Source organism: Haematobia irritans, chromosome 3 (assembly GCF_050003625.1).
Source record: "Haematobia irritans isolate KBUSLIRL chromosome 3, ASM5000362v1, whole genome shotgun sequence".
Lineage (NCBI taxonomy): Eukaryota > Metazoa > Arthropoda > Insecta > Diptera > Muscidae > Haematobia > Haematobia irritans.
In genome coordinates, this window is record NC_134399.1 from 222,228,433 (window position 1) to 222,256,406 (window position 27,974).

Genomic DNA, 27,974 nt, shown 5'->3' on the forward strand with positions numbered 1-27,974 from the left:
TACCATGTACTTTATAGTGCAACCAACTTTCAAAATTATTATTTGATGCCCCCCTTATTTTTTTCATTGACATGGCAACTCTGTCTCTAATCAATGTAGTAACAAATCAGAACCACTTCACTAATATTACCACACACGTGGTCAACGTTTATGCATATGCTGCTTGTGGCTAATAAAATCGCAAATAGTCTCCAAAATTATAAAAAGCCACACAGAGCTTAAAGTGGTTACTCATGACAACATAAACATGTATTGACTCTTAGAGAGAGAGTGGCCACAATAAGAGAGCTTTTCTTAAAATATGGGAGCAAAATTTTGTATTTTATTCAGAAATGGGGAGAACTTTAATGGGAGACCATAGATCCCCATGGCGTTAAACAAATACAAAACAAACACAGTGGCACAGTAAATGCACCGAGGCTAGCTAGCATTGGTTCCAAACAAGTGATCAGTGTAGATTTAGACGTTTGCGGCTAAGGAGTCCCCAAAACGATTTACCTCTCAAATAACGAAATCTATTTGCAATAACAACAACGGCAACGCAACAACGGTAAAACGAAAACAGAGTGGTTTTTATATTCAGAGTCGATCCGTTTGGTAATTCGGTGTATGTGCGAATGTTTATCACATTTCTATTCAGTTTTCTTGTGGATTGCTTCGGGTCAGCTACTGTTTTAGCAATTGAAAGTATCTGCGATTCTAATATATCGTCAATTCGGTTTTCTGTCTCTCCGGCTGACGTATTTGCCAAATAAAAGACGAATGCTAAACACTGGTGGCGTCGGTAATAGAATGTGCGGAATATGATGGTGTGTGAATTTGAACCCCCTCTTAAAATTGTTGGTGTATTTTTTTTCATTGTTTGCCATTTTTTGTATGTTTTTGTATGAATCTAAACAAAAAACATATCGTTTGGCTTCTTATGCTATTTTTTTATGTGTTCCGCAAAACAACATAAAAAACATTTCTGTTAAAAGCGGCTTTAAACATTGTTTTTTTTTAATACATTTTTGTTTTATGGTATTTTGCATATTCATGTGTGGCGTGTATGGAGAATTCTGGTCGCCAACGACGTAATCAATAGACACTGAAACCATGCGCAAGGCTTTATGATACTAACGTAATCATATTAAAAATAAATACAATTAACAAGTGCAAAAACAAAAAAATAAAATAGAATTACAATAAGAAAAAATGACAAAAGTTTAATTTTTATTACTCCAATACATTTGAACTCACTGGTATGTAGGTCTTCTCTTCCAATGGCATAACACGCAACGACACGACAAATTAATAATTTAATTCTTAAAGACGTAATTTTAAAGTTAATTAATTTCTCAACATTTGCCCTCAAATGGACAGTCAGACAGACATAATATAAATAATGTCCATTGAATATTTGCAACCAGCAAATGTTGTATGTAAATGTGCTGAGAGTGTGCGAAAAAATGCTGTCGTATGTGAGTGTAAAACACTTGAGTGTATGGATGTGTGTTTGTTCCACTATTGCGGATATTCCTTAGTTACATATCAGGGATGAGAAAACAGGATCGTTCACCAGGTACTTTTGTTATCTTAGTTATGGACACGAGGCTATATACCTATGACCCATAGCTTAATTCAACATATTCCAGTGATTTGATCCTGGCGAATATTATCTAAAAGAGCATGGGAATCGACAAAGAAGAACGAGCTAGAGTCGAGAAAAGCAAAAAACTGTGGAGTTGTAATTAGTAACAAATAGCAATTAATTTTCAGCAAACACAGAAAAAGTCACAAGGGACCAAATTGTGGGAATATAGTGGATGAGGCTGCAATTCGTAGGCCAAATTGACCGGGACCATGAGAGAGATATAAGCAGGAGTCCAATAGCTCTACATAGTATTTTGGCAGATTTGACAGTCTGCGCATTCGGTGAACTACGTGTTTAACCCATCGTTTCGACTGTTCCTTGGTCCCCGGTGTGCACCAGTGAATCCATGTTCCGCCGAATGTCACGAAACAGCCTCGGATTGCGCTTATGGAACAGCCTCGGATTGCGCTTATGGTTGGGCTGTTTGTCCAGAGTTTGCAAACGCAACACCAAAACCGTAGTAGTCGTTTAGAGGCCCTCGAACATCCCAGCAAAAAAAATTGGAAGTTCTTCCAAAGGCGCAACTTTAAAAGCACTTCCAGAAGATGCACTCCTAATGATGTTCTTTATTTTAACTACCCAGGAAGTTCTTTTAATTCAATTTTTTAAACCTTGGGTTTTTCATACTTTTAATGGGTAATTTTAACTTTGTTTGTTTCAAATAGGTTAAAAACAGAGTAATAATTCATAAAATGGTGCAAATCATTTAAATTTTGTCAAAAAAAATGCTAAATCCAATCTGAAAAAATTGTACATTTTTGAAAATATTGGAGGTCAAACGTTTCCGACAAGCGTTAGCATCCATTAAAAATTATAAAAAAATTTAAAAATTATTTATTTGACAAAATATTACAGAATTTTTTAATTTACATCCAAAACATTGAATTCGGATCATACCTGAAGAAGTGATGCAAAGTGATTGAAATGGAGGACTTCCGTTCTATGACAAGCCCATGTTAAATTCATCGCTTCTGCGACAATTTTGCACCACTTCCGGATCCAAAAAGAACATTTTCATTACTTTTTCGGCGACGTTTTTTTTGCTGGGATAGTTTATCAAAATTCGAAATGCAACCGGGAAATTTGGACGGTAGCCAAAGGTAAAAAGTAAACGGACGATAACAAAATGAAACAGAAAAGTTCACGAAAAATCAAGATGTAATGTTCACGGTTTCGTCCAAGGGCGTTCACGACTTCATAAACGGCTTTCGTTTTTCTTTAGCCATGAAAAGTCTTAAAATATTCGTTATACGTACTTATAGCAACTCCGTCGGTGGTGAAATGTGCTAAGGCGACTGTTAACGCGTATGGAGCTGACAATCCAGGTTCGAGTCAGATTAGCGGATTTTTTTTTATAAATTCATAAATACAGTCGAAGCTCTGTTTAACGAATATCCCATATAGCGAAAATCCAATTTAACGAACTTCCAAACGTTGACTATTCTAAATAACCAACGGTTGAACAAAATTTACGTTCGATTTAACGAACATTTTTTTTAATTTTAAGAAAATAAACAACACAAAATCTGCAATATTTGACGAGTTTTAGAATGGCTTAAGTCCTTAGGAAATGTCCACAAAGTACGGCATTCCCAAGATATTTAGATTCCATCAAATGTTTGGAAACACATATTCAATGGCCGGGTAATTAGGTAAAGTTAGGTTAGAAATATGGCAGCTCCGTGCAGGACACTGCTTGGACTCATTCCAAAGTACATGACCTGGGGGAACTTAGTTGGACTAAACAGGGTCTCATGAACCAGTCTGGGACAAACCCTTAGGAACCGCTATTATTTTGATCATCCCAATTGCAGCAGAAAGAAAAACTTTTGGATAACCCAAAAGTTGACCCAAAGGTAAATGTTTAGATCCAATAAAATTTTAAAATCAAGAGAGTGTAGAAATCAATACATTTTTTCATATAATTTATTGATTTCTACACTCTCTTGATTTTAAAATTTTATTGGATCTAAACGTTTACCTTTGGGTCAACTTTTGGATTATCCTGCGACAAACTGGAGCACTGGTACTAGTCCTGTGATAGATCCGTTATTGGGAATATGCACCAAATTTTCGTAGGAGCGCCAGTTGGACAAATGGTGAATTGTTCTCTTATTAATGAGTGCTACCCGAATCTATATTTAGCACAATGACAAGGAACGTCATTCTTATAGCTGAAGAGAGACTATGAAATACACAGGCATGTCAACATCATTACTGAGAGGAATAAAATGCCGCCAAAAAATTTTTTTTTGGTGCTCGGTCGAAACGGTGATCTAGCGTTGAGAGTACTTCTATGTCAACAGTATCAGCAGAGTAATTGTACATACACTACGTTTTAGGAAGATGTTACTATGAACACTACCTAGTTACGCCTGGTCCATCTTGAAACCGGGGACTGGAAACAAATTAGGCAATTCGTCTAAGAAGTTAGAGCACACACATATTGATATTGGTATGTATAGGCCCTCGTGAGACAGCGAGTATTTGATCCACTTTTCAATCTAACATAACCTAGATATATCAAGTTCATCAGTTTTTAAGGATTATTTAAAGTAATATTTTTAAGTGCCTCTGTAGTTTAATTTTGGCAAATGCTTATGAATTTTTACTCATCTATTAAAAAAAAAATACGATTTTCTATAAGATTTAACATTTAATATTCCCGTTCGATTTAACGAATTTTTCTAAATAACGAAAGGGCCTGACAATCGTTCGTTAAACCGAGTTTCGACTGTATAAGCCTACATTTTCTTTAATAGTGTTTCATTGATTTTTAGAGGGTATTATAGAAGAAAATAAAAATTTAGTACAAAAGTACGATATTTTATCATCACTGGTGCATACTTATCTTTCATATCTCATTTGAATCTGAATCTGCATTAATTCTCATGTATATATGGTGTACGTGCTAAGAAAACAACAGCAACAACAACAAATCACTTCATAGAGTTCATGTTGAATATGCCAGGCAAATTTGTTCTCGCCTGCATGTGATATAAATCGCCAACAGCCACCAGCGTTAATGCTTTCTTCCTTCCACTTCTCTCACAAGTGCATTTTATGCGATCATTTACTTATTTATTGTTGTTGTTGCTGTTGATATTTTATTTTCTTGTTTTGACCAAAATACCCCCATAGGAAATATGGAATAGGAATAAGCGAGGGCAAATTGACGTAATTCTATTTCTTTAAATATGGAAATGATGATTGGATGGTTGTGGCGATGACCGCGTTAGATCGATTAATTTGGCAAATAGTGTTTCGGGAAGTTGGTTCTCAAAACCAAAATGAATTATGGATGGAATATAAAACCAATAAGGTTATGGTCAGGATAGAATGCATATAAATTATAAAGATAATATATGTGGTGCATAATATCATAGATTAAAATATCTTAAAATTGTGTTTATATAGTTAAATTAAATTGAAGGAAATTAAGTCATGATGTTTTATTAATAATAAATTAATTAACTGAAATGAGTTAAAACCAATTTAATTAAATTGGCTACTATTGGTCTAAATTAAAATTATTAAATTTAGGACAATTCTGTATTATTGGATTGAACGGAATTACATTGTACACTAAAAAATAGTGAACCCTATATAGCACTAAGGCTAATTTAATGCAATCTTAGTTCATGGAATCACTACGTTTTGAGAAAATTTTCTTGGCTTTAATAATTTTTTGCGGACGTTAGTCAAATGATCTAAAAAGGAAAAAAAATTATACAAAATTGAAGCATAAATATTAACCCTCTAATGCCCCAATGTTTTTGCCAGCTGATTAAATATTCAATATTAACGACACAAAAGCAAGAAAACTGAACAAGAAAAATTTATACGGTAAAATTTTGTATATGCTGCAAAGCCTCTTGAACAGTTTCAACTAAGTTTTCTTTTTACTTGACCCATTTGTGTTGCCTTGACGTGTGTTTTACTAAAGGTTTCCTTATTTAATGAAGCCCGCCTAAAGGCGGGATTGGGCATTAGAGGGTTAACTTAATTCGAGTGTCCCACAAAATAGTTGAGAATTTCTTAAAATTTGTCAATTTTACCAATAATGCACCCATCATGAGCTTTCTATGCTACTAACAAACATTTTTGCAATTTTGAACACCAATTTTAGCCTTCAAACTTCGAAATTTTCTTTAACAAGTGAAAAAAGTTAATTACGTCCAATAAATTTTTTTTGAATTTATCGAAAAATATTTACTTTTTTGTCAAATACGCGTGACATCTGCTTTGGTAATACAGTTTAGTTAAAATTTTCTAAAATTAACCAAAACTTTCCTTCCTGTTGGGTTCAGTGTTTTTTGAGTGCAGTAAATTGAAATCTCTTGAACTAATTTACGTGTAAATAATTGCAATGATTTAATTTGTTTTGAGGTGAATATAAATTAATAGAAATAACAAAAAAACAAACTGGACTAATCTGCATTGCTTTCCGGTTCCAAAGATTTTGTGTTGACACTAATGATTAAACATTTAAGACACAATTCTCTTTTAAATTTGAGTTATATGTTACGTACATGATTCTAGGAAACAATTTATAATTTATTCGTATTTTCAACTTTCTTTTTTATGGACTTTTGGATAATGAAGAAACTTTATATAAGAGAAATGCGTCTTCTACTCTAAGCAAAATTCACATTCGTATTTTATGGACATGAAATGGTTGGTCTTACGACAATATTTTTTTCCAGTGTAGGATTGTTTAATTAAACGGGATATTATAAAATTAAATTCTATTCTATTGTACTCGTTTATAAATTCAATTGAACGATCTTACTTCAGTTATTATATCGCGTATATATTTTGTTTTTTAATTTTTTATTTAAGGAACTTTTTTTTTTTGATTTGGAAGCATTTATAATATTTAAAATTATACATAATTATTTATTGCTGCACACTATACTCATTAAACATTTTACGCTTTCGTATACATCTTCTCTATTTTAATTATCGTTTTAACAATGGAACAGGTTATATTCAATATATACTATGTAGAAAATTGATGATTTCCATATATTTTATAGTTTTTTTAACTATGGAATTAGTCGTTAAATCTTTGGCATCTTTATTACCTCCTTAAAATGTAAAAAAAAAAAATTAAAAGTAAATGTGTAGATGTACTATAAACTTCACTTAAAATCCAATATATCAAAAATCATGTTTTAAATGATATTGCCAAGATCAATTCACCTAACACCTGAATAGTATTACAGTCGAACACAGTTATGTTATGACTAACTTTCAGGGATTGGGAAGTTCATTTTATCCACTTGGGTAGCCAAGTGTTGTCAAGAAATAGTGGCTGTCCGTTATTTTAGGCGCACTTAGACTATTTAGTATATTGTGATATCAGAAGTGGTGAATTTCTCCCTTATCAATAAGTTCTGCCCAATGCTGTGTATAACCCAATAACAAGCCGAGTACGAACGGCGTTTCATATCGCGGTGAAACCGCTTAGAGAAGCTTTGAAACACTCAGAAATTTCACCAACATTACTGTGATAATCCACCCCTGCAAAACTTTTCGGTGTTAAAATATTGTTTCTATTGTTCAAACATATTATGTTTCTGTTTATTATGTTTATATAGAAAAATTTTTTCAAATTTTTATTTCTATAGAAAATTTTCTACAAATTTTATTTCTACGGGAAAATTTCTGACAATTTTATTTATATAGAACATTTCATTTTTATAGGAAATTTTGTCAAAATTTTATTTCTATAGAAAATTTTTTCAAAATTTTGTTTTTATTAAAAAATTAATTGATACAATATTTTTTTTAATCCAACTAAGAACACAAAGTTAAGAAAATGAGTGAAATTTTTTACGGTGTTTATTAAACAATTAACAATTTAATTAAATTGATGTCGGTTGCAAAACTCAATTAATTGTTTGACTGATTTAATTAAAAAATTAAAACTGAATAATTATTTGAGTCTATTAAAAACTGATTGAGTTTGCAATCGACATCAATTAAATTTTTGATTGAATCAGTTATAAAATTAATTGATTAATTAACTGATGATGACGAAAATGATGGTATCAATCACAATTTTAATTGTTTGCCATCAACTAAAACTAAAAATTAATTGAAATTTTTAAATCAAATAAATTAATTTTTTAATCAAATATTTTTTTACGCCAAATTAAAACTGTGATTAATACCATAATTTTCGTGATTGAAGACATTTCAATTAAAAATTAATTGGATTAATTTCGTGATTGAATCAGATTTTTTTTTGTGTGTAGGTACCATTTTTATTTACTGCCACAATCTATTTCAACTGGGGGGCTTAAACAAATATCATATTAATAATAAAATATAGTACGTAACAGTTGCAGAACAACAAGTACCAAGTGTTGAAAAAGCTTTTAATTTTAATAAATATTTTTTTTTTAAATAACAAACGCACACACACATACACTCTCATAACATGTGAATATGCAAAAATATGATAGATTCTATTTGTAGATTTGCAAGTGCAACAGCATTTCAATTTGAATTTCGATTTTTAATGGCAAGGCAAGTTGTCATTCACAATAACACAAACTAATGGCTGTCATTTGCTTATGCCATTTAAGGGGCGGAATATTTCATTACGTGTTTGTCATACTTAACACAATGCTCCATACTTAATAACTTTGTATAATTGTTTGCATTTTTTTTTTTGAATTTTTTTCTTCTACAAATTTTACATGCATTATGTAAATTTCATATTTATATTTTTGTTTTCTTTTCAAAAATGCTAATATATATCTTATATACGCTATGTATTCCTTCATTTTCAACGCTAAATTTAAAAACAAATAAACTTGACCTTTGTGGCCACTGAGTTGGTCAGTTATTACATGAATCCATTAAAATTGTTTACTTTTTCTTTTTTGAGAAACATAACGCATCTTTGGGACACTGCTATTGAATTTGTCTATGAACAAAAATTAATTGATCAAATAAAAATGTCATTGAATTTGAATTTTGAATAAAAAAAATACTTTACACACTTGAAAAGCCCCAGAGGAAAAAATCTAACTCAATTATCATAACCCTGCAAAAATAAATATTGAATATGATTTCAGTGATTTTTCTTCTTGTTATCGTCATTATTGTTCAATGTAGAAATGGTGGTCAGTGAATTTTTACACCAGCGAAATTTTACCCGCCCAACAACAACAACAAGAAATAATCGAAATAATGTAAAATAAACATTTTTTTGTTTTTTAATTCTCTGATACAAAGTAAACTAATGATGACGATTCATTATTCGTTTGAATTGAAATAATGGTGTAATCTGATCTCTTATGAAATATGCCAAACAAAACTATTGCAATAGTCATCTAAAATGCACACATCGTAGTAGTTACCAGAGAAATAGGGTTTCAACATTTTTATTACCCCAAGACAATAATGGAAAATATCAACAGTAAGGTAAAAATTTATTTTGTTATGAATTTGACTTGGAATTTCATGTAAGTCCATCTTAGAGATACAAAAGCCGAAACTCGACTGAGTAGAGATTTTTCGAAGTGGTTTGCTTAAGTAAAGTAACGACGTTTGTCACACTTGGTTGAATGCTACACTGAAAAAACAGGTAACCCACTTGAAAAAAAAACTATAGATTAATTTTAGGAAAATTTACATAGACTGTATTACAAACGCCGATATCTCACTGATATCACAAAAATAATTAAATATTTTTGAAAAACAAATTGAAGAAAATTTACTAGACATATATGACAAAGAAAATTTCATTAAAAGTCAGTCAACGAAAAATTGTCGTTGATATAACGAAACGTCTTTATTAATACAATGAAAATATTCGTTAATAGTACGAAGCGTTACGTTGATTTGCAGAAAATTCATTATATTAACGAAAAAATTCATTGTATTAACGAATTTGTTTCATTGGCTGACTTTTAACGACACATTTCGTTAATATAACGAAACTTTTTCTATTAGTATACATAATTATTTGTTAAAGAAAATTTCATAGTGCGTAGAAGGAAAAAATTGGAGTTCAAAATTGCAAAAATGTCTTTAGCGCCATATGAAATTCATGATGGCCGCTTTTGTACTCCGCATTTTAAGATTTCCACAAAACGTTGTTAAAAACAGGAAAATTAAATGCTCTGTTGTAATTTTCACCAAATTACACCCTCTCATAGAAAAAAAAATTAACTAAAAGTAAAGAAGAAAATCATTGGCGCCCAATCTTGACCATTTTAACCAGACAGATTTTTACAAAATTTCTATAGAAATAAAATTTTGACAAACATTTCTATAGAAATAAAGTTTTAACAAAATTTTGTATAGAAATAAAAGTTTGCCAAAATTTTGTACGGAAATAAACTTAAAATAAATTTTGTATAGATACAAAATTATGCAAACATTTTGTATAGGAAGAAAATTTTTTATAACTTTCGATAAAATAAAATTTTGAGGACATTTTATATACAAGTAAAATGGTGACATTTTCTAAAAACTTGAAAAAAACATCTAGAGAAATAAAATGTTGACAAATTTTTGTATAGAAATAAAATTTTGATAAAATTTATTATAGAAATAAAATTGAGACAAAATTGTATATAGAAATAAAATTGTGACAAAATTATATATAGAAATAAAATTTTATCAAAATTTTCTATAGAAATACAATTTTGACAAAATTTTCTATAGAAATACAATTTTGACAAAATTTTCTATAGAAATAAAATTTTGACAAAATTTTCTATAGAAATAACATTTTGACGAAATTTTCTATAGAAATAAAATTTTGACGAAATTTTCTATAGAAATAAAATGTTGAAAAAATTTTCGACAGAAATAAATAAAAATAAATATTTGGAATAGAAATAAAAATTTAACAATCTAGAGAAATAAAATGTTGACAAAATTGTTTATAGAAATAAAATTTTGACAAATTTTTTTATAGAAATAAAATTTTGATAAAATTTATTATAGAAATAAAATTTTGATAAAATTTTCTACAAATATAAAATTGTGTCCAAATTTTATTTCTATAGAAATAAAATTGAGACAAAATTGTATATAGAAATAAAATTGTGACAATTTTGCGATAACTTTATAAAGAAATAAAATTTTGACAAAATTTTCTATAGAAATAACATTTTCACGAAATTTTCTATAGAAATAAAATTTTGACGAAATTTTCTATAGAAATAAAATGTTGAAAAAATTTTCGACAGAAATAAATAAAAATAAATATTTGGAATAGAAATAAAAATTTAACAATCTAGAGAAATAAAATGTTGACAAAATTGTTTATAGAAATAAAATGTTGACAAATTTTTTTATAGAAATAAAATTTTGATAAAATTTATTATAGAAATAAAATTTTGATAAAATTTTCTACAAATATAAAATTGTGTCCAAATTTTATTTCTATAGAAATAAAATTGAGACAAAATTGTATATAGAAATAAAATTGTGACAATTTTGCGATAACTTTATAAAGAAATAAAATTTTGACAAAATTTTCTATAGAAATAACATTTTGACGAAATTTTCTATAGAAATAAAATTTTGACGAAATTTTCTATAGAAATAAAATGTTGACAAAATTTTCGACAGAAATAAATAAAAATAAATATTTGGAATAGAAATAAAAATTTAACAAATTTTCTATCGAAGTAAAATTTTGGAAAAAGTTTAACTTTGTTTATAAATTTATTTTGGAAAAATGGTCCGCTCGTACGAATTTTGGTCCAGTTTTGGAAAAATGTTGGTCCAAAACAAAAATTCATTGTGGCAACGCTGATTCTAACTATTTTTGGGAATCGTACGAAAATGTTCATGTTCTTTCGTTCATATTGAACTTATATGTACGGTCATTGAACTTTATACTCACGTTTCATTGGGCTGTGGAAAATTATATAAAATTTCAATTTAATTCAATTTAATTTAAATGTAAATTTAATTTAACTGCGGACATTTTTTTCCGTGTAATGTATGTAATGTAATGAATAAAAATTTAAATTTCTCCAAATTAATAATAATAGAAATTTGTCCTTATTATTGTACAATAATGTATAATTATATAATGTGCCATATTACGAGTACAACAATATTGTGTTCAGTGTATGGTGGAAAACAGGTTGGCTGATAAGTCCCCGGTCTGACACATAGATGGCGTCGCTAGTATTAAATGCATATTATTTTTATAACCAACCTTCAAATGATTCGTGTCAAAATTTGACGTCTGTTGTCAATTAGTTTATGAGAGCAACTTTTGTTATTGTGAAAAAAATTGAAAAAAAGGAATTTCGTGTTTTGATAAAATACTGTTTTCTGAAGGGGAAAAATACGGTGAAAGCAAAAACTTGGCTTGATAATGAGTTTTCGGACTCTGCCCCAGGGAAATCAACAATAATTGATTGGTACGCAAAATGCAAGCGTGGTGAAATGAGCACGGAGGATGGTGAACGCAGTGGACGCCCGAAAGAGGTGGTTGCCGACGAAAACATCAAAAAAATCCACAAAATGATTTTGAATGACCGTAAAATGAAGTTGATGGAGATAGCAGAGACCTTAAAGATATCAAAGGAACGTGTTGGTCATATCATTCATCAATATTTGGATATGCGGAAGCTCTGTGCAAAATGGGTGCCGCGCGAGCTCACATTTGACCAAAAACAACAACGTGTTAATATTTATTAATTTAAAACAAATCCAGGAAATCTAACAGCTTTCCTAACAACTTCTTACCACCCTACTCAAAAAACAGTAAAGCCGATTTAATTCTCTTTTAGTCTATAGAATTATTACGTTTTAAGAAAGTTTTAATTTTTTTTTTGCGTACGTTATTTAAATTAACTAAAACCTAGGGAAAAGAAGTATATACGGCCATAAGTTCGGCCAGGCCGAATCTTATGTACCCTCCACCATTGATTGCGTAGAAACTTCTACCACATTTGGCATGGCTGTTAAATATCATACACCACCACGTCGCAAATTTCAACCAGATCGGATGAATTTTGCTTCTCCAAAAGGCACCGGAGGTCAAATTTGGGAATCGGTTTATATGGGGGCTATATATAATTGTGGACTGATATGAACAAATTCCTGCATGGTTGTTGGATACCATATACTAACATCACGTACCACATTTCAACCAGATCGGATGAATTTTGCTTCTCCAAAAGGCTCCGGAGGTCAAATCTGGGGATCGGTTTATATGGGGGCTATATATAATTATGGACCGATTTCGACCAATTTTGGCATGGATGTTTGAGGACATATATTAACACCACGTACCAAATTTCAACTGAATCAGATGAATGTTGGTCTTCCAAGAGGCTCCGGAGTTCAAATCTGGTGATCGGTTTATATCAGGGATCCGGAGCGGAGCGGAGCGGAGCGTGGAGCGGAGCGTGGAGCGGAGCGGAGCAAGCCCTTTTTTTGCCGGAGCGGGAGCGGAGCGGGAGCGGCATTTCTAAAATCCGGAGCGGAGCGGGAGCGGAGCGGTTTCCAAATGAAAAACCGCTCCGCTCCGAATAAAATATTACTTGAATGAAATGTGTAACTTTGAAATTACTTAGTACTTAGCGTAGTGTGAGTAAACGTTTAAAATGTACGATATGTATTTTTGTACGTACGTACATTGGGGAAAACACAAAGTGTTTTTTAGTAATTGTTTTCAAAAACGGCAAATGTCAAAATATATCTCTAGTATGTGTTGTAAAAGTAACAACAGTACTTTCGATCAATTTCATCCCGTATTACTACAAAGATGTTTGTAAGGAACGCCAAATAAATGCAATTAAACAATCTTATTTATATTTAATTTTTTTAGTTTTCTACACTGAAAAAAATATTGTCGTGAAGTCAAAGATTTCATGTCCTTAGAATAAGAATACAAATTTTGCTTAACATGGAAGACGCATTTCTCTAAAATAAAGTTTTTTTCCTTGTCCAAAAGTCAATAAACTTTTGAATGAAGTTGTAATGTCCTTATAATAAAGTGATTTTACTTAAAAATGTGTATCATAACATGAAAGATAAAATTTTTGAGGTAAGGTCAACGTGACTTTAATAATTAAGAAAAATTCTTTAAAATTAATAAAATTGTATTTAAATTTGTTTCCTTTTTGCATCTTGCCTACAAAGCAAAAAATCGTCAAAAAATAAGACAAGTTTTTCAACACTTTATATTAAAGACGCTTGTTACTTGAAACATAGCATAATTTCTACTGGAAGTCGAGTCTTAATATGGAAAATAAAATTGTCGTTAACTCGTTTTTAAAGGATTTTGATAACAACTGACGAAAAAAATCTAAAAAAATTAAAAATTAGCATTTGCTTCCTAAAAGCAAGTACATAACCCCCAAATTTAAAAGAGAATTGCGTCTTTAAAGTATCCCTACTTGTATTCTCCGCTTCTTTGGCTCGGAATTAATACCCAAACTGTTAAAGTAAAGACAAAATCTTTGGAACCGGGCATGCGTTTTTTCAGTGTAAGGACATTCATATTTGCTTTACTATTGTACTATACCCTAGCATTCTCTTATTTCTGATATTAGTTCTCGAAAATTTAATTAAAATTATGGATAGTTTCAATTTTGGTTGAAAAATATGCGCATATACATTTATTTTAATTTTTTCTCACATTGAAAACTAATGACTTGATTTTATTATTGTATGTTATCTACGTTTTTGAGAACGAACATTTCTTAAAAACGCTGTTCAAAAATGTATTTTTACAATAAAGGGGAAAAAAGCGAAATTAGGTAACACTAGATCTGAGTAAGAATATTCGTAGGTATACCACGGACTGATTTCGATGGAGGTTGTTGCAAACATACACTGAAAAAAAGCATACTCGGTTCCAAAGATTTTGTCTTTACTTTAAAAAATTTGGTATTGATTCCGAGCCAAAGAAGCGGAGAATACAAGCAAGGACACTTTTAAAACACAATTCTCTTTTAAATTTAGGTTTTGTGTACTTGCTTCTAGGAAGCAAATTTTAATTTTTCGCTTTCTCAGCTTTTTTTCTTCATATGCTATCAAAGTCCTTTAAAAACGAGTTAACGGCAACTTTATTTTCCAAATTAGGACTCGACTTCCAGTAGAAATTATGCTATGTTTGAAGTAAAAAACTTCTTTAAAATAAAGTTTTGAAAAACATGTCCTATATTTGAAAGATTTTTTGCTTTGTAGTCAATATGCAAAAAGACAACAAATTTAAAGACAATTTCATTAAATTTAAAGAATTTTTCTGAATTATTAAAGTCAAATTGACCTTAGCCTATAAATTTTTTGTTTCATGTTAAGATACCCATTTTTAAGTCAAATCATCAAATATTACAAAACCTTTTCTCTACGTCTGTCGCAAAACAAAAAAAAAACTTTCGGAGAGTAGTTACTTCTACTCTGTGTATAGACTTTCAATTCCAATCAGCGTTGCCGTTTTGGTCCGATCGGACCAAAATTGGTCCAAAAGATTTCTAATTTTTAAATTTGGTCCATTTTGGTCCATTTTCATAAATTTGGTTTCTATCACATATTAAATAGTAGATGGTGCACCGCAAAGAATATTGTCGGGAGGCCAAATATTTCACATGCTTAAAATACGAATACGAATTTTGCTTAGAATAGAAGACGTATTTCTCTGATATAAAGTTTTTTCCTTGTCTAAAAGTCTCTAAACTTTTCAATGAAGTCAGTTTGTCCTTATAGCTAAGTGATTCGACATAAAAATGTGTATCCTAACATGAATGAAAATTTCGTTTTAATGAAATCAAAATGGATTTAATATTTCTGAAAAAATCTTCAAAATTAATAAAATGTTTCAACACATTGTTTTAAAGTCATTATACCCTAAACCACATAGTGGTTAGGGTATAATAAATTTGATCTGCCAAAAAATGTGCCTACCAGAAATATTGATTTTAGACCCCATAAAATATATACCGATCGACTCAGAATCACCTCCTGAGTCGATCTAGCGCTTGGTGTCCGTCCGTCCGTCTGTCCATGTATTTGTTGTTCACAGGATTTCGGTGGCAATTATTAACCGATTTTGATGAAATTTGGTACAGGGAGTTTTTGGGCACAACGACGAACGCTATTGAATTTGGAAGAAATCGGATCAAATTTAGATATAGCTCCCATATATATGTATCGCCCGATTTCGACAAATGGGGTCACGCTGTGCTTTTTTTCAAACGGATCGTCGCCAAATTTGGCAAAAGGTAATCTTTTTCATCGCCCTTCAAGTCTGCAAAATTTCATCCAAATCGGTTCAGATTTAGATATAGCTCTCATATATATGTATCGCCCGATTTTCCCAGATTTAGCTATAGCTCCCATATATATGTACCGCCCGATTTTTCTCGAAGAGGAGCGGAGCGGAGCGTGGAGCGGAGCGGAGCGATTTTTTTTTTCTCGGAGCGGAGCGAGGAGCGGAGCGATTTTTTTTTCTCCGGAGCGGGAGCGGAGCGGAGCGAAAAAAATGGACCGCTCCGGATCCCTGGTTTATATGGGCGCTATATATAATTATGGACCTATGTGGACCTTTTTTGCTTGGTCATTAGAGACCATATACTAACACCATGTACCAAATTTCAGCCGGATCGGATGAAATTTGCTTCTCTTAGAGGCCTCGCAAGCCAAATCGGGGGATCGGTTTATGTGGGGGCTATATATAATTATGGACCGATGTCAACCAATTTCTGCCTAGTTGTTAGAGACCATATACTAACACCATGTACCAAATTTCAGCCGGATCGGATGAAATTTGCTTCTCTTAGAGGCTCCGCAAGCGAAATCTGGGGATCGGTTTATATGGGGGCTATATATAATTATGGACCGATGTGGATCAATTTTTGCATGGGTGGTTTGAGGCCATATTTTAACATCACGTATCAAATTTCAACTGAATCAGATGAATTTTGGTCTTCCAAGAGGCTCCGGAGGTCAAATCTGGTGATCGTTTCATATGGGGGCTATATATAATTATGGAACAAATTTGCTTCTCTTAGAGGCTCCGCAAGCCAAATCGGGGGATCGGTTTATGTGGGGGCTATATATAATTATGGACCGATGTCAACCAATTTCTGCCTAGTTGTTAGAGACCATATACTAACACCATGTACCAAATTTCAGCCGGATCGGATGAAATTTGCTTCTCTTAGAGGCTCCGCAAGCGAAATCTGGGGATCGGTTTATATGGGGGCTATATATAATTATGGACCGATATCGATATTAACATCACGTATCAAATTTCAACTGAATCAGATGAATTTTGGTCTTCCGAGAGGCTCCGGAGGTCAAATCTGGTGATCGTTTTATATGAGGGCTATATATAATTATGGACCGATGTGGACCAATTTTTGCATGGTTGTTAGAGACCTACTAACACCATGTACCAAATTTCAGCCGGATCGGATGAAATTTGCTTCTCTTAGAGGCCTCGCAAGCCAAATTTGGGGGTCCGTTTATATGGGGGCTATACGTAAAAGTGGCCCATTTGCAATACCATCCGACCTACATCAATAACAACTACTTGTGCCAAGTTTCAAGTCGATAGCTTGTTTCGTTCGGAAGTTAGCGTGATTTCAACAGACGGACGGACGGACATGCTCAGATCGACTCAGAATTTCACCACGACCCAGAATATATATACTTTATGGGGTCTTAGAGCAATATTTCGATGTGTTGCAAACGGAATGACAAAGTTAATATACCCCCATCCTATGGTGGAGGGTATAAAAATACGCAAATAAAGCATTAAGATTAACTAAGTTCGTGTTTTCCACAAATTTTTGCCAATAAAGCGTCCATCTTGAACTTTGTATGGCACTAAAGACATTCTTACTATTTTGAACTCCAATTTTTTCCTTCAAACTATAAAATTTTCTTTAACAAGTGAAAAAAATTAACAAATTAAATTCAACCAAAAATGCAAATTCTCAAAATAAGTATAAGTCTATATTTAAAACCTTTTATATGTTATTTAAACCAAGGATTCAATATGCCAATTAATTTAAAGATTATCTCTTTAAATCACAAATGTTTAATAAAGGACGTTTTGCCTTACACCAATGTCATACAACATTAACGATAGGACTCAAATTTCCAACTATTCATGTTCTAAATTTAAAGAAAAAATTTCAAAGCAAAAATATTCACTTTCTTTTAATTGAAATTTCTTTGTTTCAAAGAAATTTTTCTTTAACATGTCTAAATTTCGTGTCTTACAATTTAAGTTACATAGTCTTTCATATTAGGTAAATATTTTTCACAATGTGTAGGAAAAAATTAATATTTATTAATTTATAAAAAAGACATTATATCTAATAGCTTTCCTAACACAGAAATCCACGAAAATGTTTCCATTTAAAGTCTTAATTGAGTTTTAAAAATTATTCAATTAACAATTTAATTGATTCAACAAATTTTTTAATTGATACATTTTCATTTCTGTGATTGCAGAAAAAATATATTTGTTTGTGTGAACAACGTCATACCATCATGGTAAACAACATCCAATATTTAATCTTTCCTAAATTATAAATTTGTCATTTAAATTTAAATAGAAAAATCCACAACATACATCGGTTTAAGAAAAATGTGTCCACTAATAGGTAGTCTGAGTCAATTTGATTTGTATGACCAGGGAGTTGCCTATACACGGATAGTTGGGTTTATCTTATCACACAAAAACTGATATCGAAACAAATGCTATCGCAACAAAAAAAGATAAGAAATCTAAATAACGACAACTCCATACATACACTCATTCACTTACACTTATACCACGACAGATATAGAATAGAAATTACAAAAACAAAAAATAAAGATACTCCTCAGACTTTTTGTCATTCATAAAGAATTTTTCACTTGAGCCGAGGAAGTTATCGTTGTCGCTTAACAACGTCAATTTACAACGAAGTATCTGTATCATCATTTACTCTACTTTATCATTATTAGTCAGAGACACAAACAGCTGCCAACGTTATTGTATGTGGAGTACAAAGGAAAAAAATTTTCGTTATTGTGAAAAAAATTCCAACAAAATTAAAAAAAAAAACAAGTTGGGGAAATGCCTGACAAAAAAAAAACTTAAAAAAAATTGTTTGTCTATTCTAGAATTATTCCTAAAATGCAATAAAATGCAAAATGCTAACGATGATAAAACGAAATTGGAACATCGCCTACTCATACCATGGCATAAGGATATGGACAACATTACTACTATCACTGATCCTTGCTAGCCAAGGATGGACTGGTGCTATTGCTGTGCGTCGCAATGTTAGTTGTATTCCCTATGAGGTTCAATTTACCTGTGATTGTGCCATGTCCGATGAGGTGAGTTTTCTTGGTTTTTGAAAATTGTTAATACATTGTCTTGTATTTTGTAGGACTTGGTTTTACCCCCTTTAATAGGATCTGCTTATCAATTGGAAATACGTAATTGCAAATCTCTAACAATAGAGTCCAATGCATTGAAAGATACACAGCATCTGCATAAAATTACTTTTAAAAATGTCGATGATTTGGTTCTCAACCAATATGCTTTATCTTTACCCGATTATAGCAGTAGTACACCATTGATACTATCTTTTGAAAAAGTAAGTAGGAGCCATAGTAAACCTTAGGATAGAATACAAGTCAAAATGGACAAACCCACACTCAGAGAAGGAATATGATCATCGCAAAAATGTCTCGAGAGTATAATGTTACTTTTTCAGGAGTGAACTCCCAGAGAAGGATTATGATCACCCCAACCTAGAACAAGTTTCAAGAGCAAAATGTTATTTTTGGATGGTGAACATGGAATATGTTTGTCGCAACCATGTTATTTTCTCGAAAATTATGTACCTTATTTCGGCAACCATGTATATGTTTGTCGAGAAAATAAGATTTTTGCGACAAAAATGTTCAATGTTCACCATCTTGTTTTTTAAACATTTTTGGGGTGATCATATTCCTTCTCTCGGCGTGAATATGTTTGTCTCAAAAATATAATTGTCACGCCAAACATAAACACACTTTCCGAAATAGATAATTATCGAGAAACTAACATGTAGAGAGCCACTGAGGTGCAATGGTTAGCATGCCCGCCTTGCATACACAAGGTCGTGGGTTCGATTCCTGCTTCGACCGAACACCAAAAAGTTGTTCAGCGATGGATTATCCCACCTCAGTAATGCTGGTGACATTTCTGAGGGTTTCAAAGCTTCTCTAAGTGGTTTCACTGCAATGTGGAACGCCGTTCGGACTCGGCTATAAAAGGGTTCGATTCCTGCTTCGACCGAACACCAAAAAGTTGTTCAGCGATGGATTATCCCACCTCAGTAATGCTGGTGACATTTCTGAGGGTTTCAAAGCGTCTCTAAGTGGTTTCACTGCAATGTGGAACGCCGTTCGGACTCGGCTATAAAAAGGAGGTCCCTTGTCATTGAGCTTAACATGAAATCGGGCCGCACTCAGTCGCAAACTGAAAATACCTTAGTCGCGTCGGCTAGGCAGCGAATTCGATGATATCCAAGACGATGGTAGGTGCGAAGAAGTTTCAATTCTTAGGAATGTTCACAATTTTCGGTTTTAGTCCCCACATTTTCCCTATTGCTTTTTGCACGAGTACAGGGTAACCGTGGATTTCCTCGTCCTTTCTTAGCTTTAAGTTCAGTCTCCTGTCCAATATAACTCCAAGGTATTTTACACACTCACTACCGGGAATTTCGATACCACCTAAGAAAATAGGCTTGACCATGGGAAAACTTTCACAAATTTCTGCAGAAACTCACAGCAAATGCTGTCAAACTAAATTAAAAAATGTTCAGGATTTCTTCTATTCAAAATTTGGTTTTCTACAGTAGGTTTACGACTTTTGCGACATACGTATTATACCGTCGCAAACGTATGTCGCAAAAGTCACAGTTTGTGACAGGCCAACCCTGGTGATAAGAGAGAAGTTCACCAATGTGGTATCACAATGGACTGAATAGTCTAAGTGAACCTGATACATCGGGCTACCACCTAACCTAACCTAACCTAATATTTAGAGCCGACCCATTTTTATTGGAGGCGGCTGACACTAAATTTTTGCTCCCGCCTGCGGTGGCTTGACGGCTAATGCGTCTTACAGACTATAAGTTTTCCCAGACGGAATATCTGTGTTTATAAAGAATCTTACAGTGTGTCCAATCGATACGACAATTCGTTGATGACTAAATAATCGGTGTTATCGATCCCACAAACTTATAATGCGCCCAATATATGAGATATGTTCGACACGACCACTGTCGTCCGGGTAAACTTATAGTCTGTAAAGCGCATAAGCCGATATAAATTTGTCCATTCGGCGGCGGACAAATATACATTATAAAATCAATTTAAAGTTATTCGAATGGTAATGAGATTAGTTGTACAACGAATCTTACAATCAAATTTATATTTCGTTAAAATTTTCTGAGCTAAATTTTTGCAAAACTGTTATATCAAAATTTTGGCAAAAATACAACAAATTTTAATATATTTTTCTGATTTAAATCGATATTTTTGATTAATTGGCGGCTAAATTTGAGTCGGGATGAGTCGACATATTCGGCGGTGGCGTCGACTGGCATAAAATGTTCGTCGGCGACTAAAATCAGCGATGCGACTCGGCGGCTTCATTCTCTGCTAACATGGTTGCACCATGTTAAACATACATGTTAAACATAAAATTCGTAAGGATCATAACAACGGCATGAAAAGAAGTATTTCGTGACCAGCTACCATAAAATGGCATTCTTAATTCCAACTTAAAAAACTAATCATCCTAAAATGACTCCCCTTTAATACCTTTACACCCATAGAAAAAATCATGGATGAGGTGGACGTTTCAAAACGATCCGTTCATGAAAGTGAATCAATAAACATGTGGTGTCAAACGGAGAATAAATGACGTCAATCTGACAACGAAACATCATGCGTTGTCAAAAAAAAAAAACAGCGTTCATGATCTAAAAGCGTAATGGTTACGAATTTATAAAAAAAATCCGCTACCGCGACTCGAACCTGGATTGTATGCTTCATCGAATCGAATATTTTAAATTTTTTCAGTACTAAAGAAAAACGAAAGCCATTCATGAAACCGTGAAAGCCCGTGGGTGAAAAACGTGATGATTACGAATTTATAAAAAGAATATCCGCTACCGTGACTCGAACCTAGATTGTATGCTTCATCGAATCGAATATATTTAAACTTTTCATGGCCTAAGCATAAACGAAAGCCCTTCATGAAATCGTGAACGCCTGTGGACGAACACGTGAACTTTCCGTTTTGATTTTTCATGTTAAAGTTTCCATTTCATTTTGTTACCTTCCGTTCTCGATTTTGGAATGTAATTTTTTTCTATTAGTGTAGATCTGAACCATAGATAAAGAGATAATTTTGCCTTCCTTCTGTATTCCAGGTCAAAGTGAAACTAATCGATTCCCTTGCCATAAATGGACAAATAGAGGAGATAACATTTATCGACAGCTATTTAGAGACCGTTAGACCATTTGCCTTCAATATCTTGAAGAACAATGCATTACGTTTCACTATGGATAAAGTAAGGATTCATAGGATAGATCCACAGGTAAATTAAAAACTCAAATATTATCGTATTTATCTAAAAACTTTTTTTAACAATCCCTTTAATATTTTTTTTTTGTTTTTAGGCCTTTAAAAAATTGGTTGTGGAAAAAATCGATATACACGATTGTATTTTTCTAACAAATGTGCCATCGAAAACGTTCTACGATATCGAAGTGACGGATTCATTTTCATTGAATAATGTTCGCTTTCGAACTGTACACTCAAAAGCTTTTTCATTTAAAAGTAAGTAGACCTGGCAAAGATATTTTAGTTTGTTTTTCAATTTAATTTGATTTTCAAATAATTAACTAATATCCTTAAATATTTTTATTTTATTTATTTATAGTTGATAGTAAATTTATAGTAAATATAATATTAGTATAAAGATATAAAAAGCATTGGCAACTGAGGCCATCAGCTAATTAAATATTTTTATTTAGAGATTATTTAAGATATCTAACATATGTCATGTAACTCATTTTGTTCATTTCGTTTTTAGTGATCTCTAAGCTAACTGTAGCCAATAATTACTTTGAAGCTGTCGATGCTGAATGGCTTGAAGCTTTTGTTACAAAAAGTCCTCAAATCCGAGATAATTATTTTGGAAATACAAGTGATATAGCCTTCAAAGGTAAGGATACCATTTGGCAAATTACTAATGCATAAACCAACAAAATTATCTATACAGAAAAAAAATTCACCAAAATATTTCTAATTAAAATTTTAATTGATTTTTCAAAAACATTTAATTAAAAATTTACTCAATTCAATAATTTTTTAATTAAAACAAAAATCAATCACAAAATTTAATACTATTAATTATTTTTTAATTGGATCAATTAATTTTTTAATTGACTTTAGTGATTGATACTATCAATTCCGACTTTTCAATTAAAAATTAATTGATTCAATTAAATTCGTGATTGAATCCAAAAAAAAAAAAAATATGTGTAGAGAAACAATGCATTTGGAATACATAAATCAAAATTAGTTTCTTAAGAACAAAATCGATAAATTAATTGACCTGATAAAATTGACTAATTTTAAAGCAATGAACTATTGTAACATGTAGTTCTTTCTGTACTGAAAATTCCCTAAAATTCGAAAGAGCACACAAAAAAAATTCTGATTCAATCACGAAATTAATTGATTCAATTAATTTTTTAATCGAAATGTCTTCAATCACGAAAATGACAGTATCAATCACAGTTTTAATTGAGCATAAGCAATACTTAATTACAAAATTAATTGATCTTATTTAATTTATTCAATTAAAAATGTAATTGATATTGATTGTAGAACTCAATAATTTGTTTTATTAAAAACGTTACTATTTTCAATTTCTTTCTTAACTGAGACCCAGTGTTTTTAGTTTGATTAAAAAATTGATTGTTTGAAATAAATTTTTAATTAAAAATTAAAAAAATGTTCTATCACTTTTTTTAGTCTTCCGAGTTTGATTAAAAATTTTATTCTGTCAATTAATTTTTTGATTAAAAATTTAAACATTTTCAATTATTGGCTAAATTAACTTAATGTTTTTGTCTTGATTAAATGGTTAATCGTTTCAATTAATTTCACCAATGTGGTATCACAATGGACTGAATAGTCTAAGTGAGCCTGATACATCGGGCTGCCACCTAACCTAACCTTCAATTAAATTATTAATTGGAAATTTTTTCAACTTCAATCAACTTTTTAATTGGAAATATTTTTATGATATGTTTTTCTATGTGGTGACGTTACATCTAAACATTTTAATTTTAATGGTAAAAGTCAAATGTCAATATTTTTAATTTTTAAAAAATCAAAAAGTCGAACATCAGCTTTTCCAAATTTGGAAAAAACGAAAAGTCGAATAATAAGATTTTGAACAAGTCAAAATTTTAATTCTGATCCTTAATTCGATAGAATTCCGCTAGATGACGTTACCGTTCAAAAAAAATTGTCTGCGTTCAGTTTAATATCGAAAAATGTCTCATCGATCACATTAACAGGGTGGCTGTTATGTAATGCACCAAATTAACAGGTTGGCTGATAAGTCCCCGGTCTGACACATAGATGGCGTCGCTAGTATTAAATGCATATTATTTTTATATAGTACCAACCTTCAAATGATTCGTGTCAAAATTTGACGTCTGTAAGTCAATTAGTTTCTGAGATAGAGCGTCTTTTGTGAAACAACTTTTGTTGTTGTGAAAAAAATGAAAAAAAAGGAATTTCGTGTTTTGATAAAATACTGTTTTCTGAAGGGAAAAAATACGGTGGAAGCAAAAACTTGGCTTGATAATGAGTTTCCGGACTCTGCCCCAGGGAAATCAATAATAATTGATTTGTATGCAAGCGTGGTGAAATGAGCACGGAGGACGGTGAACGCAGTGGACGCCCGAAAGAGTTGGTTACCGACGAAAACATCAAAAAAAATCCACAAAATGGTTTTGAATGACCGTAAAATGAAGTTGATCGAGATAGCAGAGGCCTTAATGATATCAAAGGAACGTGTTGGTCATATCATTCATCAATATTTGGATATGCGGAAGCTCTGTGCAAAATGGGTGCCGCGCGAGCTCACATTTGACCAAAAACAACAACGTGTTAATGATTCTGAGCGGTTGAGTTTTTCCGTCGATATGTGACAATGGATGAAACATGGCTCCATCACTACACTCATGAGTCCAATCGACAGTCGGCTGAGTGGACAGCGACCGGTGAACCGTCTCCGAAGCGTGGAAAGACTCAAAAGTCCGCTGGCAAAGTAATGACCTCTGTTTTTTGGTATGCGCATGGAATAATTTTTATCAATTATCTTGAGAAGGGAAAAACCATCAACAGTGACTATATATGGCGTTATTGGAGCGTTTGAAGGTCGAAATCGCAGCAAAACGGCCCCATATAATGAAGAAAAAAGTGTTGCTTGCTCTATGAGCAAGTTTTCTAGACGTGGATTTCGATCAAATCTGGCCTTTTCATTTCATAATTTCTGGTGTTGTTCCATTTTTGTTCGCCCACTTTTTGGACGCGATGCAACTATACCAACATAGATATACTTGTGCTTTTCCAGAGTCGAATTCGATTATTATAAAAAGTCGGTTAGTCGATTTTGGCTAAGACAAAAGTTCGATTATTCGATGTAATACCTCATTCACATTACACTTCCAAAATCCACTTTTACTAGATTTCAACTGTAATTTGCTTTATAAAAAATTGATTTCAAATCTCAAAAATGTAGATTTTGAGTATAATGTGCAGAGCCTATAACTCAATTTTCAAAAAAAAAAATATCAAAAGTTGATTAATCGAATTTGAAGTTTACACAAAACCGACTACGACATTTCGACTTTTTTGGTCAAAAAATAGATTTTCGACTTTTTCATACCAACTTTAAAAATATGGAATTATTATAACCTTTTTAATAATTTATTTTCAATTTCTCATTTCAGCAATTCGAGTCCATCGTGACTATGGCAGCAGTGAAAAGTTAGAGTTGCGTTTTAGCAACAATACTGTGCATTTTCCCTATGATGTCCAACCATTGGAATTCAATAACGAACTCACGCTAAATATTAAACAATTACAATATGATAATCCATACCCGTGTACCGATTATGATACAAATCTCCAACCACCAAGGCCTCGAACGGAATTTTTCAATCACTATCAACATAATATATTTTTCCGTCAACAAGCCGATACCTCATCATCTCACAGCCATTCGAAGGAAAATTTCAAAGCTTTGCATGAAATCGTAGCAGGTGATTGCAAACGCTTCTCCTATTGGATTTATATAATCATAGGAATTGCCATATTGATAGTGGTCATTGCTATAATAGTGGCCATTGCCTGTTGGCATGTGAGTAAGAAACGTAAGGCGAAAAGAAAAATGGATATAATACAACCGGAACCGCGTACCTATAAGGAAACCCAAATAGTTTATCAAATTGAAAATGCCGGATTATTGAAGACTGACTTTTAAAGCTTGAGATTGACAAATAAGAAGAAGAAGAAATATAAATATAAATAAATGAACATAGCACCACCTACACTGGCATAGAACGTGAGGGTCCATGGGCATATTGCCCTTAATCTTTTTGTTGTTGTTGCAATTAAAGACGCTAATTTACAAAACAAAAAAATACACCGAAATTCCACCAAAAATCAAATATTTAATATTTAGTTGTAAGTTAAAAACAGTTTGTATTAAACGAAATCCAATATGTAATAAGATTAATTGTTTATATTTATGTTTGAAAATGTGTATTTAATTTATTTAATATGAAAATAAAAAACAAGCTAATGTATACAATATATTTTGTAAATAATATTGATTAAGTTTTCAAATAAAATACTATGTCCTACATATTTAGCATATAACTTGTGCATGAAAAGAAAGTTTCGATATCTTTAGAAGGGTGCTATATTTGTGTTCCAAGGTGAAAATCAAATTAATATCTCCTCTCTACTTTTTTTATATTTCCCTGAAGGATTCAAAAAGTTTTTCAATTTTCAAGCATACTTTCCATAATATTATACATTTTATAATATCATTATAAATTGTTTCTCTATTTTATATTGTTTTTTTTATACCCTCCACCATAGGATGGGGGGTATATTAACTTTGTCATTCCGTTTGTAACACATCGAAATATTGCTCTAAGACCCCATAAGTATATGATCTGAGCATGTCCGTCCGTCCGTCCGTCTGTTGAAATCACGCTAACTAACGCTAACGAAACAAGCTATCGACTTGAAACTTGGCACAAGTAGTTGTTATTGATGTAGGTCGGATGGTATTGCAAATGGGCCATATCGGTCCACTTTTACGTATAGCCCCCATATAAACGGACCCCCAAATTTGGCTTGCGAGGCCTCTAAGAGAAGCAAATTTCATCCGATCCGGCTGAAATTTGGTACATGGTGTTAGTATATATTATCTAACAACCATGCAAAAATTAGTCGAAATCGGTCCATAATTATATATAGCCCCCATATAAACCGATCCCCCGATTTGGCGTGCGAGGCCTTTAAGACAAGCAAATTTCATCCGATCCGGCGTAAATTTGGTACATGGTGTTAGTATATGGTCTCTGACAACCATGCAAAAATTGGTCCACATCGGTCCATAATTATATATAGCCCCCATACAAACTTATCACCAGATTTGACCTCCGGAGCCTCTTGGAAGACCAAAATTCATCTGATTCAGTTGAAATTTGGTACGTGCAAAAATTGGTCGAAATCGGTCCATAATTATATATAGGCCCCATATAAACCGATCCCCAGATTTGACCTCCAGAGCCCCTTGGAAGAGCAAAATTCTTCCCATTCGGTTGAAATTTGGTACGTGATGTTAGTAAAGGGTGATTCTTTTGAGGTTAGGATTTTCATGCATTAGTATTTGACAGATCACGTGGGATTTCAGACATGGTGTCAAAGAGAAAGATGCTCAGTATGCTTTGACATTTCATCATGAATAGACTTACTAACGAGCCACAACGTCGAATTTTCAGTGAATGGGCCCTAGAAAAGTTGGCAGAAAATCCGCTTTTTTATCGACAAATTTTGTTCAGCGATGAGGCTCATTTCTGGTTGAATGGCTACGTAAATAAGCAAAATTGCCGCATTTGGAGTGAAGAGCAACCAGAAGCCGTTCAAGAACTGCCCATGCATCCCGAAAAATGCACTGTTTGGTGTGGTTTGTACGCTGGTGGAATCATTGGACCGTATTTTTTCAAAGATGCT

At 32.2% G+C, this 27,974-nt stretch overlaps 2 protein-coding genes across 6 annotated transcripts in view; one reads left to right on the forward strand and one right to left on the reverse strand.

The window, feature by feature from the left end:
* Window positions 1-27,974, reverse strand: part of hiw (MYC binding protein highwire) — a 153,735-nt gene that overhangs the window by 95,519 nt on the left and 30,242 nt on the right. The gene's annotated exons all lie outside the window — the stretch shown is intronic.
* LOC142232347 (uncharacterized) lies at window positions 395-26,584 on the forward strand. Of its 5 annotated transcripts, none has more exons than XM_075303124.1 (7): window positions 395-550; window positions 18,755-18,973; window positions 19,027-19,236; window positions 22,069-22,236; window positions 22,319-22,478; window positions 22,735-22,866; window positions 25,676-26,584. In XM_075303124.1, the coding sequence occupies exons 2-7, from the start codon at window positions 18,785-18,787 to the stop codon at window positions 26,206-26,208; spliced, it is 1,392 nt and encodes a 463-aa protein (XP_075159239.1). In that variant the 5' UTR covers window positions 395-550; window positions 18,755-18,784; the 3' UTR covers window positions 26,209-26,584. The 5 variants fall into 5 exon arrangements, with proteins under 5 accessions (XP_075159239.1, XP_075159238.1, XP_075159241.1 ...); XM_075303123.1 differs by having other exon boundaries at window positions 448-809; XM_075303126.1 differs by having other exon boundaries at window positions 451-607.

Coding starts and splice junctions, on each gene's coding strand:
- LOC142232347 (XM_075303124.1), top strand. CDS start 18,785: ATGCTAACGATGATAAAACGAAATTGGAACATCGCCTACTCATACCAT. Junction 18,974..19,026: donor ATTGTGCCATGTCCGATGAG/GTGAGTTTTCTT, acceptor TGTATTTTGTAG/GACTTGGTTTTACCCCCTTT. Junction 22,867..25,675: donor AAGTGATATAGCCTTCAAAG/GTAAGGATACCA, acceptor TTCTCATTTCAG/CAATTCGAGTCCATCGTGAC.